The following is a 13,761-nucleotide window of genomic DNA, read 5'->3' on the forward strand; positions in this document are numbered from 1 at the left end:
CTTAAAAATGTTTAAAACTTAACGGACTACAGTTTGATTTACAAACGAGGTGGCGCCACCTCAAGCGCCCGATCTGAGAAGTTGCCCGCAAAACCACTTTCCAGCCAAGGGCCTACAGACGAGTGTATTTCTTATTTAATTCATTTTAAGCAACAAGGATTTGCTAATGATTTATAAACGACAGGTATAGTTTCAGTTATATATGGGATAATATTTGCCCCTAAAATAATACTCGTTTCTCGGTTAAATATAGCGATTTAGTAATAAATCATATTGACTTTTTGTGATGTATCCTCGCGGTCATTTACGCAACAATAAAAATTGCAACCATACGCAACATTTTTCAGGGCGGGGTGTCAGCACGGTCGCCGGGCCGGGAGCGAGCAGGACCAGGGTGTCATTGGCGGCCGTTCAATTCGAGCGTTTGATGGTAATTAATAATTAAGTATCTGGTGACAAATAATGTAGGTTATAGACGATTGTTATACAGTAAGTACAGTGTATGCAGGCTGAAATCCTTATGAGGCTAGCTGTCCCTTTATGATTTTCAAGACAAAAGTTGACTAAGAAGTTGCTGAGGTGGACAGGAGCACTGCTAACGACAAGGTTCTTCTTTTTTATGTAATGCCGTCGATTTCCTTTAGGTTTTCCTCATGAAATCTGTCAACAAATCAGTATTACCGGATTTACCTCTGAATTTCGGGGAGCCTGGCAGCTGACGATGCGGCATAGAGTAAACAGTTAATAAGGAAATGTAATAGTTTATGCTACAGTGCGGCGCTGTGACTACAGGCTTACGTTCACGACGAGATCAGCCCCCTATTACTCTGAATTCGGCTGAAATACCACCCGTTGCTAACCACAACCCGCAGACGTTCACCCACTGATGAATCGAGGCTTAGCTTGGCTAGGTATAATTAGTAACATAATTTCTCGCGTTAGACTTAGGGGAAGTGTTTTTTCATTGATGGTGGGCTGCCCCATGAAAGTCAGTTGTTTTTGTGGCCCAGTTTTTCACGTAAACTTACACAAAATTATGATCCAGATGAACATACGATATGCTTTGGTGATGGACGATTATCAAAAGGAAATTCGGGAGAAATATTTTCAATGCGCATGAGCCTAAGTTGAAAAAACGACACTCCGGCGCCTAGCTATCAATGTAGCGCACTACAGGTTTCACAGCTTACGAGACCGCCTCAAAATTGCCGTTCACACGACTGACAATACGCCGACCAGCGTGGTGCCGTTGTTTTCAGCGCGGAATCACTTCCGCCCGACCCGAATAAGCTTCGTGTATTTCAGTACGTACTTGGCGAAGCCGCGGCTATAATGTCTGAATATTTATTTTTACCGTCTCTGTGAACGCCTCAGTACAGTACTGCAAATCCTCGTTGTTGAACGCAGCTTACACGATACGTCGTCCCGTTCGACAGTGCCAGCTGCAGTTGCATCCCCCAGCTTCGACATCCCAACTCGTTTTGACAATCCCCCCCAACGTCCCGAATATCGTGACCGTACGTCGAGCGGTTAAGATTTGTGCCCAACTGTTGACGGACGCACGGACGCACGCACGCACAGACGGACGATCATGCGATTCTACAAGCTGCATCTGCCTATGGTCAGATGAGCTAAAAAGTGAACAGAATTACTTATAATTATATTTTGTGAAAAAGTGCTTTTTGTTTTTTGTTTTTTTACTATTTACGGTACCGTAATCACTTTTATCATATGACACCACCAATTTACCTGAAAATCGTATGTGTTCTTCCAAAAAGTTCTTTGAATACGACATGGTTTCACAGTTTTCCTAAATGTTGGCATTAGGGAGAATCATATTCATAGACGAAAACAAGGTCTGGATAGTAAAGCTTAATTAAGGCTTATAGAGCTATAGTTAAGGTAAAGCTTGAATATATTTATTCACATATTGCTAGAATATTTGTTACTATTAGTATTATCTATAGAATCAAAAAATGTTCTATATATATATATAGAAGTTGAAAACTATGCAAAACGCTGTTAAAACGCGTCTTCATTATTATGAGCTTTTGAAATACGCCCATACGGTTCTCAGTAGCTCATTGCCAACCAATCCCTTGAAGAGCTCATGTTCATTTCGCTATAAAAGTACAGCATCAAGGGGAGCCAAGGCAGACAGCTCGACTGCACACTGGAAATTTTTATTACAGTTAACATGTCTATCACGAGGATTCACACAACCTAACTAAATAATTTTACGTCCAAAATCTGCTCTAGTTCATAATATAACTCACCACTGGATTTGGAGTCGCCATCACTTCTGATTTAAGACAAAACTTCACAAACCATATCAGAAGAGAGCGGGCGCACCGTCCGCCATACACTGTCTGAGCTTGCCTGCTTTTATACTGTGGTTTATAATGGCGTATGAACCTAATACCTAAGGGCACATCCGCGGCGCTAGGTCTCACATTGGCATTTCCCTGCTAGTTAACTATCGCCGGGTACAGGGATCTCCGTGAGGGCATGACGATCGATCGATGACGTTGCATGACGTCAGATGTCACCAAGGCTTTATAATCTCTCGCCAAACCCATAAACAATAGCTAAACTTTGCTCAAAGTATAACGCACAAAGCATCATAATATAAATGAGAGTACTTATGTATGTACATACTCACGTACGCACGCACGCACACAGGCAGGCGCGCGCACACACATTGACATTGTAAGTGTCATTTGTAACACATTATTGTCATTGACGCGCGCCATTCTCAGCCTGAACCTGAGGTCAGTTGGTTGTGGGTTGTGTCGCAGCAGTGCCCCTAATAATAATAATAATAATAGCATAATAATAATAGCAATAATAATAATAGCAGTCGTAATAATAATAAATGTATTATATATAATACATACATGCGAAATATATTATATACAGCTCAGCTAGTGCTTGAAGCCGTTGTCGATTTATGTTTGTGCCAAAATTTACAATATTTACATCATGATTCATAATTAAAATACTAAAAACTTCAAAAATATCAGAATGCTTCAAAATAGTCTAATAATATTACAACTTAGAACACCCGAGTGTTGCAGTGAGCCACTAAACTAAACTAAATCATTTAGGAAATGACAGAACATCTAGAGTGTTACTCTGTCTATATTTGATAAACTTTGATCGTCTTTGATTTAGTCCCTTGTACGTTGAAGACTATAGTCAGTATATAAGGTTATGAAAACAATGAACAAACGCAGCCCTACTATTGTGTCACTCTTTTGTCCTGGCAATGCCAGTTTTTTTTTGTAGAGTGACTTGCTCTGAAAACCGATTTATTTATACACTATAACTAATACTACTTGACATGCTTAGTGTGGAATTACTCAGTATAGAAAAAAAACGTGTTTGCATGCATATTCTACATTTACAGAACTGAACTTCTGAAGTGAATAAATAACATTTTTTTATACATTCCTGAAATTATACGCCAATCTTATAGCATTAATGGATATATACGGAAATAATCCTGGACCATGTATGGCTATAACATGTACGACCACTACAATAAAACCATGAAACACAATTTACTAATGTACTTTTTTATTTTCTGTTTGCTTCCACATTGTTTTCATGTATATGTTTACACCATGATCATCATCATAACAACATAAATAATGCTTGAACAGCATCCACAAACATTAGCACTATAACCTCCTACAATGGAGTATAGTCCTTTCATTAACTTCAATATTTCTCTTTTGTCCAACGGTTTATATTCTATACACAATTTTTACATAGAGAGCTACGAAACCCTTGTTTCAGATAAAAGCAGCAAAAATGCAGGCATATCACTGATATGCAAAATCTTACTAATGCTCTCACTCCCCAGTTTGAACCAGCTTCAAAAATTCGTGCACAGGCACAGGGAAATGTTAAGAAGTTTGCCATCTGCATAGATTGATACTATCAAGAGTACATAATGGGAGATCCCATTATGTACTCTTGATACTATTCATCACAGCACTACCCAGTGTGAGCAGCACACCCAATTCTGATTTCTCTCTACTTATTTATGAAAACAAAAATTGCATATTTCCGTTGTGGAAGTGACAGATAAGTGAATGGAAATAAATAACAATAAAAATCTCTACACCTGGACTTGAACCATTGGCCTACATATTTTCACAGACTTTCTCTACAGAAGGCACTAAGCAGATTCTCGGTTATTAAGGTTGGACAACCTGCAGTGACTACACAAAATGACGTGAACGTAACTGCAGGTGAATTTCCCAAGGATTGATCACAAGCGCACTCCTTATATCTAATACCTGTCGTAGACTCCACTCACGTACGTACGGATCGCCTGCATATATCGTATTTATGAATTCTGTACAGCTGCAACCTTGCTCACAATTCATTTCAAGCAACCATTAATTAACCTCTTGGCTAATTGGCTAATTGTTTGTTTTGTGAAGAACATTAACAAGACTTCTGCATTATTTACAAACCGCATAGCAGACGATGTGTGTTCGCCTTGTTGGCCGACCGTTTCAGCCTAAAAGCACTGTTATGGCAGTTCCCATTTTTCTACTACTGAACGGCACTACACAGCATTCAAAAACAACAGCTTCGTGTGACTAAATCAGACTACAATGCCACTGATAGGCTGAGAAAAGTTGGAATAGGTGGGCAAAAAGACCAACATGTATGAGGGTAGTCAACAGCAACTAATTCTGCTGGCCGATTCTACCCCAATGGAGATCTCCATTGGCTAGAGACAAGTCACAGTCTTCACTGTCTGGTCTCCATTCTAGAACAGAGACCAACTCGACCATACAGAATTCCCTGCCTTAAGATCATAACTTGGGCTCTAATCTTGCACATCACAATTCTACCATAAGGTTTTGTTTAGACCACTATACATTACACACAACTTTCAATATCGAGCTTTGCATGGCACCGGCCTTTTGTTTACTGCACAAAAATGTTTTATATACTACTTGTTACTGTCACTTCACCACCGTTCATCAATGAATCACATTACCTATTACATAAATTTTTCGCTAAAACTATGATCGCCTGCAAACAGCACGTTTGGCTATTCATACCAGTGCCTATATGATATTTCAAGCGACCGTACGCTTACTTTGTTCAGTATAACTGGTGAGCATATCTTGCTTGTTTTTCTTCACTAAACAAACGTATTATCTTGCTTGCATGCACGCAAGCATTTTCTTCCGCTGAAGAGTACCAAAATGTTGCCCAAGATCACTCACGCAGAACGAAAGTTTCATTCATTGCAACAGAACAAAATCGCACACTATCAGATGCTGCAGAAAGCTACATCTGTTGCTGTCGACCCATGCCTAGTCTTCTGATCTCCATCCAAAAATATCCGACTTCTTGTTTGTCGTACATACAATCTGAAGTTTTCCCCCATCGATGCTAATACGTTATGTAAAATCTGGTGTTCGCACAAGCGCAATGCCGTAATTTTGTTCCGACAGGGGGCATCTGCTGCCCTCCCCCCCACCCTCCCCCCACATCACAGTGGCAGCAGACAAACAGCTGTCTTTACAGAGCCGTGCCTGAGGCCGTGCACGCACACACATGAGTTCTAGCTGGCGGGGCTGTGTCGACTCGGACTCTGATGGTACACGTTGCCCTGTATGGTGTGCACGCTTCCCATGCCGGGCGCGTCATGGTAAATGTTGCTGTGGGCGCTGTGCCCGCTCGCCAGGCTCGCGTCGAGATGAGTGAGTCGTTCCTGCTCGTTCCGACCTCCGGGCGACAAAACCGTCGGCATCAGTGTTCTATCGACAGGGGGCGGCACGATTGCCGGCAGCGACATTGTCCTGTCGATGGGCGGCGACATCGTCTGCTCAACCGGCGCCGGCGCCGTCCGCTCGGCCGCCGCGGCCGGCGACGCCGGGCAGCTGCGGCCAGGCGGCACCACCGTATGGATTCGGTCCTTCTCCATGCTCTGCAGTCGCTCCAGAGCAAGTTTGTAAGTTTTCGGCGGCAGCTCCGGCACCGGCTCCGGCACCTCGGACACCGCCTGCGGCACGCTGCCGTTCACGGCACCCGTGGACTGGCCGCGCGGCAGTGTCGCGCTGCGCGGAAGCTCGGGCCGCGGCCGCGGGTTGTGCGGGCGTGGGAGGGTGCTGGACGACTCCCTGCGCGGAGGAATCGGAGGCTTGACGCTCTCGCGCGGCGGCAGCTGCGGCGCGTCCGGTGCTTGCTGAACCTTGTTCGGCGAGAGCTCCTCGACGGACAGCTCCCTCTTCCTGCGCGGCGGGAGCGGGGGAGGCTGCTGCACGGGTGGTACGGGTGGCTGGGACTGTTGCACCGGAGGAGTCACCGTGCCCGTCACCACCGGAGCGTGAACTAAAATTAATTGAAATGAACGTTGTTAATTATTATTTTCTGCGCTACAGATGTTATTTATGTACCTTTAATAAACAACAACAAGAAGAATGTTTCATCAAAATATCTGTGGGTTATCACCTGTTAGGGCTGTAGAATAAAGTGTAAATTAGTGGTTTAGTGGAGTAGAATGAATATGGAATCGTTTTGAAAGCTATCACGGCTGATGTTGCCAAAGATTGTTTACGTTTCTTCTTTCAGTTATTCTTTAGCCAGTTTGTCAGTAACACACAACACATGTCTGCACTCCCAACAGCTGCTAGCACGTGGGGCAGGAAACTAACTAGTCTTACTGAATAAATCAACAATTTTATCTCGTTTAATTAGTAAAAACATAAATTTCATCAAATTAGAGACAAAGAAATTTTATTAAAACCAACTAATCGATTAGTCAAGCTGTGCACTTTCTCGTCGGCACCGTTACGCACCTGACCCAATGAGGACGTTCGCGAACACGCTGCTGTCACTGCCGCCCTGCGGCGGTGGCGTGAGCGGCGTGCTCGGCGTGAGCGGGGACCGTGGCGACGTCGTATCACCGACGTCTTCGTGCACCTGCTGGAAGCTGTGTCGCAGCTCCATCGACAGCGGCACCGGCTGCGTGCGGTTAGACAGCCGCGACTTGATCCCTGGCGACTTGAGAGGGAAGGCGCTCACCCTCGGCTGTAACACACAACCAACGATAGATTTACGCTGAGTGCTCACTTCCCAGCAGGCCGGGGCATCACTAGCCAATGCTACTGAGACATCATCACGAGCAAAAGCCGACAAATGATTTCAGTCTATTTAGATTGGTTGTTACTATATCAGGTAGAGATGGGCTTTGTTAACGGTTCGACTCTGACCCTGCACTTTTCTGGGGAGGCTATGTCTCATGCTACTTACAAATTTTGGTGCCTGTTTGGAGTTTCGTGGCTCTATTTCAAGTGATTTGTTGTAGAGATAGTCGTTGAACTCTTTCTCCGTCCTATCACCGAGCGGATTCAAGTTCTCTAGGAACATCTGAAATCATATTCACGAGTAATTGTGACTACAGCAGTACTGCAGCCTGTTTGGAGTTTCATGGCTCTATTTCAAGTAATTTTTTGTAAAAAAATAGTTGTTGAACTTTTTCTCCGTCATATCACTGAGTGGATTCAAGTTCTCTATGAACATCTGAAATCATATTCATGAGTTATTGTGACTACCACACAACACATGAAGAAATAATACATATACCACTTTCTGCACTATTTATGGATTGACATAATATTGTCGCTTCCATTGTATCACTAAGGAGAATATGGTAGAAAGAGAATAAAGGAAATGGAATTACTCATCATAAACCATCAGAGATTGTGAGTCAAAACACATCATCAATGTGATCATCCAGATCATTGACCTACTAGTACTACTGTACTACTACAACTGGCCAATTTATAACTCATTCGTACCCCTGCCTCATCTGAAATATACTAGTAAACCTGCCCAATTTAGAAACCACCTATACACCTACCTGATCCAAAACCTACCAGTACCAATTTATAAACCACAAGTATACCTGACAGATCTAAAAGCCACCAGGGCACATTACCGATCTCGAACCCACCAGATCCCCCATCCATTCCCATTTACTAAAAAGGAGCATTCAAACTTAGCTTTAAAGCTTAGACTTACATAAAAATATATTGAGCTAACAAGTTTAAATGCCATTTTAAAAGATTCTTGATGGATACAGCACGTTTATATCTTTCGCCATACCAAACATGGTAAAAGCTTTTTTTGAACAATGCCAGATCCCAAAACAATGTAACACAAGTATACTGGACTGGTTTTTCATCCAGATGTTCAAAATACTTTTGCAAGAGAAAAACGTACAGCTACAAACGTGCATCAAATACAAATACTAAACTATGAACAGCAAGCGGATTACTCTCTTTGCTTAACCCCCACCTGCTCGAAATACAATTTCATGCATGGCTAAAGGCAGGCATAGTAAGGTATCTGTATGGGGCTATCATGCATTTGTGATTGAAATGACAGCTGCTGAATGAGTGGCAGTGAGCAATGTATTTTTCATGCCAATAGAGAGTGAATGACCGAAGAAATGAGATTTTGCGACTAAAGAGCCGAGCACTAGGAGTGAAAGCAAATTTGCCAGCAAAATAAAAAAAAACACAACAAAAACGAAAAAAAAGACATACAGAACTTTGACTTAATGCTCTAACATTACTCCACTATCGCTAGTGATGGCAGGCTTACCCTAATGTCAGGCTCAACCGTCAGGCAATATGGTTGATTCTGGTACTGTTGAATCTCTCCCGTTATCTCTGCCACTTTCCGCCGCTTAGCAAAATTGATAATGCCTTCATGCATGTTAGGAAGGAAGTCTGGGTTGCCTTCCTCTATGTGTAAAATGTTGGTCAGATACATTCCTGGAAAAGAGCAGCAGCATAAGTGCCCTATAGTTAGATTGTAGCACCCTGAATCCATTTACATATGAACAAAGTCTCTTTGTGCAGTACACACACATGAACCATACACATTGTTCTTTATGTATTTTAGTCATCCTAAACGCAAACACGCTGGCCTGACATGAGTTTGTGTGCTTACCGAAGAAGGGCACACACGGAGGATCAATAGAGCGCAGTTTTTCCATGTACTTGCGGAAGTGGTCAGAGTTGAGCTCCTTCGCCTCATCCAATAGTTTGACTAGCTTACTTGGGCATTCCTGAATACAATCATCAACACAGTGGGAACATGTTCTCCCGCACAGGTACAATAACCCCAAATCCACAATAGTACCATAATGAACAGCTGGTAAATAAATAGTTTTCCAGAGAGATGAAAAGAGAGAGAGAGAGACGAGAGAAGACACGACCCGGAAGAGATGATTAGATAGAGACTTAGAAGCAGAAAGACGGACGAGAGGAGATAGAGCAAGGGAGAGAGAGAAGAGAGAGAGAGAGAGAGAGAGGGGCAGAGAGAGGAGAGAGCGAGAGCAGGGCGAGGAGAGAGACAGAGGGACAGAGAGCAGGACAGAACCAGAGACCGAGACAGAGACGAGGAGACAGAGACAGGAGACAGAGAGAGCGAGAGAAGAGAGAGAGAGACAGAGACAGAGACAGAGACAGAGACAGGAGACACGAGACAGAGAGAGAAGAGAGATGACGAGAGAGGAGAGAAAGAGAGAGAGATAGATAGATAGAGATAGAGCAAGAAAGAGAAGAGGAGATAGGCAAGAGAGAGGAGAGAGAGACTAGAGAGAGAGAGAGAGAGAGAGAGAAGACAAGAGAGACAAGAGACAGGTCGAGGAGAGAGGACGAGAGAGGAGAGGAGGGAGACCAGGGAGAGAGAGACGAGAGAGAGACAGAGACAGAGACAGAGAGCAGAGGGAGAGAGAGCAGAGAGAGGAACCGAGCACCGAGAGAGAGAGAGAGAGAGAGAGAGAGAGAGAGAGAGAGAGAGAAAGAGAGAGAGAGGGTGTCTATACCCGCATCGTGTGCTCCAGTCGGTAGACAGCGGCAGAGTTCATAGCGCTCACAATCTCTAAAACACCGTTGAAGTTGTTCAGATCCATGAGAACCTGCAGGATCTCAAGGATGCGTGAGACGACAGCCACGCGCTCCTCCATGTTCTCCGTCTCCATGATGCACTTCTCCAGCCAAAGTGTAAACTATAAGCAGACAAGACGCTACCCTCTGTCACTGATCACAAACCTCGCCAGACAACACTTATAACCGGTTCGTGAGTAGTAATTACAATTAATATCCGTAAATTTTGGGTGGAAACCAAGAGTAAGATAATAAGGAACATTGCGACTTGTATAATTATTAACAATCTTCTTGTGATTACATTACTCTTGACAGGATCTGGCACACATTACATGGTTCATACAGAAGAACTGAACATTTTTTCAAGGACCTTTCAAGGACATTTTATCGGAAATTCAAGCACATTTTATCGGACATTTTATCGGAATTCATACACAGAACAAAACATACCTGGATTAATTTAATAATAACCCCATTCTTAATCACTGTCACCTCTAAGACTTACCTGGATCACATTAATAAACCCTTCTAAACACTGTCACTTCTACAACATACCTTGATTTACTGACTGATTTTACTGACTTACTGTAATTTGTGATAATCATTTAACTGTCTATCGTGTCTATAGCTTTTTAAGCTCATTAACGCAATTTTTATTGAGGTTTGCACATTATTGATGGTACAAATTTTTTTTTTATTACAGACAAAGATTCTTTCTAAAAATTCAAGAACATTTTCATGAAATTCAAGGACTTTTCAAACACAAAATCAACATTTATTAAATTCAAGTACCTCTCAAGGACTCCCCTCAAATTCAAGGACTTTTCAAGGACTCCCCTCAAATTCAAGGACTTTTCAAGGACTGTGCGAACCATGCATTAACTCTTCTGTAGAAGCGTGTTTTAAACCAGATCTCGCTGTACTCACGTTTGTCGACAAGTGAATCATTTTGAGAAGGTTCGGCGATCGCTTCTCTTTGTCTTTTTTCGTCCACGCAGTGCCTACTAGCTCGGAGGGCTTCACTGCCCGGTAGAGGTCAAACTCCAGCAGCGTGAGCTGCCGAGCCAACTCAATAGGATGAAGCTGAAACAGACCATCAAGTCTTTAGTAAATCATTCTCACTTTTTGTCATGTTTTGAATTACAAAAAAGACTTCACTTCTAAACAATTGTTAAATAGCTGACCACAACAAGATAATCACATAAAACCAAGAGAATATGACATTTATAGTGCATAATAACAAAATGGGTTGCTACAGACTATGCTACAGTTTGCACAAAGTTATTCTATTTTAAAAGCAAGTTTAAAATAAGTTGATTGATCGTATACAACGATGGTATACTGACAAAAATTAGCCAAAAGCCAATATCTCAGCCTAGGAATGTCTTATGGAAAAACAGTTGGCAGTTTGGTTTATTTTAAAGAGGGAAGAACGGTGATTGATGCAGTCCTACCAACTCACTTTAGACTTGCATTTAAAAAAGATATTTTGCTTAAATTACAGCAGGGTCTTCCTGTTTTGCCATTATACACTATACATGCTATAGGAGTATTATCCTCTTCTGCAATAATCAATACGTTATAGGGCTATATATTAGGCTATTGGTTCTGTCTACCGAGTTCATCATCTAAGTTTACTCATACCATCATAAGGTCAAAGTCCTGAGGCAGTTTTGCGATGTGCCACTCTATCGTCGGTGGTCTCGCCTCAAATGTGATCTCCCGTTGAGACTCTGAGCTGTCCATCTGTGTAAGTAACATACGGTAAACATTAACCCACATAGCACATAGCAGTGTCTGACAGAGGAAATTTATTCGGCGAGTAGGGCAAGTAAAATGGAACTTATATTGGCCTAAAATGAAACTCGGTGACCCAAATTGATTATTGGTATTTTCCTTGTTTTACTGCAAACAAAACTTTGAGCGAACCCCCAGCCATTTTTGAAAGCATTTACAGATTTAGAGTTGCCATAATATGGTCCAATATACTAAAAATAAGTAGTCTCTAGCATTAATTGAATACAGTGTTCAACATGCCTCCATATTACATATAAATTGAAGACCAGACACAACTTTCACATAGACCCACTGCTGCCCAATGCAGAGACAGTCCTTACATTCTTTAAGAGCTTCTCCCACAGTTCATAAAACTTACAGCTTGAGAGGGGGTACACATTTGCATAGTACACAGCTAAATTTAGTCGCCATCAGGGCTAAAATCAGTCACGATTTACATTTGTTTTACTTTTAATGCTATTTGTTGTTTATTTTAATAACTTGTCGTTCAAATGTAATTGACACACATGTTAACATTTTCACACCACCGGTGATTCGTTTGATCTAGGAGCACTCAATAAATAAATTGCATTCTAACACACATGCTTTGGAATTACGTTGTAAAGTCAATACTTGACATCGAACAATGTTATCTAATCTCAATTATCACACTATTAAGGTTTTGGATTGAGATATTTCCGTATCTATCATTTTAAAAAGAAGAAAGAATGTGACCACTTAATAATCATATTTTGGGCCACTAATGATTCCTCTTTAGTAGTTTTGTGATCACCGAAGTATGATCAGCAACATTTGGCAACTTGGTGACCAGTTATGTCAGGCACTGAGACCAACATTGGTGCACTATACTGGGCAAGTGGCATAACCGTGGGAAATGACACAACAATTCACATCAAAGGGCACTTTCTTCTCTGTGGCCTGCTCATTCACGATACTTATTCTAATATAGTATCGAGCTCATACCAAGTCATACTGGTTCCCAAGTTCCCGACAAAGGAAAACAAGACAGCCCTTTAACTGGATACGCACCCTCCTCTTGATGATCTTTGTGATTGATTCCACCCACTTGCGCATGTTCTTGCCACTAACAGAGTCGATGAAGGTATTGAGATGGGCGAGCAAGCTGTGATCCCGCTCAAAGTCGTAGAAGTGCTGGTCCACCCAGTGTCGAAGCACATTCAGAACCCTGCAGCAAAAGGTGTGCGCGGCTAATGTTAGTTTCGAAGGACACACCTACATCTCACATCAATCTTTACCAGTATGCGAGGATCTACACCAGACGAATGCTTTTCTTAAAACTCACACTGTCAACACGACATACTACAGCGAAACCTTATGTGTAGCACAGTCACTTCGAGCTCATTTCACAAGAATGCTCACCTGAACCACATTCTCTCAATAAATATTCCTGAAGAGAGCTTGCCTGAACCGCAGTCTCTCCGTACATATTCCAGAAGAATGTTAGTATGAACTGCAGTCTCTCTCTCTCTACACAAACACTGCAGAATACTAGTCTATTTAGCGCACATTGCACCAAATGCTCACCTGAACTGTACGGGCTGCGCATACTCTTTCCGGAAGCGCTTGAGGTCCTCTCGCACCTGCGTGTCCCTGTCCTCATCCAGGCAGTCAGTGATGAGGGGAGGCGGCTCCGTTATCTCAAATCTCTCTATGAGGAAATCCAGCAATTCAGCGGGCTGGCAGAATGACCTGTAGTGAGGAAATCGAAATGAGTGTCTCTGTGCTATCACATTATGTTTTCCATCATTATATGAACTAGGGGTGCACCGAATCCAACTTTTTAAGTTCTGGCCGGAACCGGAACCAGCCGGAACTTGAAAAAAGTTCAGGCCGGAACTACCTGGCCGGAACCGGAACTTTAGCAAAGAATAAACTTGACAGTTTTGGCCCAGTATTGCGCAAACTCATTCGGCCTGAATGAAATATCATTAGCAGCTAGCTAGGCACAAAGTTCTAATTACAGGATGGTTGTTAAGTGTATGAATCAGCTGCTTACAGTGCATAATTT

At 42.4% G+C, this 13,761-nt stretch overlaps 2 protein-coding genes across 3 annotated transcripts in view; both read right to left on the reverse strand.

Annotated features, from left to right (window-relative positions):
* Positions 1 to 2,398, reverse strand: part of LOC106814252 (transcription initiation factor IIA subunit 1-like) — a 41,111-nt gene extending 38,713 nt beyond the window's left edge. Inside the window, exon 1 of one of the 2 annotated variants that reach the window (XM_014818559.1) lies at positions 2,277 to 2,398. In XM_014818559.1, coding sequence (XP_014674045.1) covers positions 2,277 to 2,297 — 21 coding nt within the window. In that variant the 5' untranslated portion in view covers positions 2,298 to 2,398. The remainder of the gene's footprint in view (positions 1 to 2,276) is intronic. The other variant, XM_014818551.1, reaches the window with a different exon arrangement.
* Positions 2,399 to 3,568: 1,170 nt separating this feature from the next.
* The window catches only part of LOC106814159 (son of sevenless homolog 1-like), a 31,708-nt gene continuing 21,515 nt past the window's right edge, over positions 3,569 to 13,761 (reverse strand). Inside the window, exons 15-24 of the mRNA XM_014818456.1 lie at positions 13,278 to 13,442; positions 12,762 to 12,918; positions 11,580 to 11,681; positions 10,863 to 11,018; positions 9,875 to 10,057; positions 8,995 to 9,112; positions 8,644 to 8,816; positions 7,288 to 7,404; positions 6,834 to 7,065; positions 3,569 to 6,366 (exon numbers count right to left, since the gene is read on the reverse strand). Of these exons, the coding sequence (XP_014673942.1) occupies positions 5,597 to 6,366; positions 6,834 to 7,065; positions 7,288 to 7,404; positions 8,644 to 8,816; positions 8,995 to 9,112; positions 9,875 to 10,057; positions 10,863 to 11,018; positions 11,580 to 11,681; positions 12,762 to 12,918; positions 13,278 to 13,442 (2,173 nt within the window). The 3' untranslated portion in view covers positions 3,569 to 5,596. The remainder of the gene's footprint in view (positions 6,367 to 6,833; positions 7,066 to 7,287; positions 7,405 to 8,643; positions 8,817 to 8,994; positions 9,113 to 9,874; positions 10,058 to 10,862; positions 11,019 to 11,579; positions 11,682 to 12,761; positions 12,919 to 13,277; positions 13,443 to 13,761) is intronic.

Source organism: Priapulus caudatus, unplaced genomic scaffold (assembly GCF_000485595.1).
Source record: "Priapulus caudatus unplaced genomic scaffold, Priapulus_caudatus-5.0.1 Scaffold25, whole genome shotgun sequence".
Lineage (NCBI taxonomy): Eukaryota > Metazoa > Priapulida > Priapulimorpha > Priapulimorphida > Priapulidae > Priapulus > Priapulus caudatus.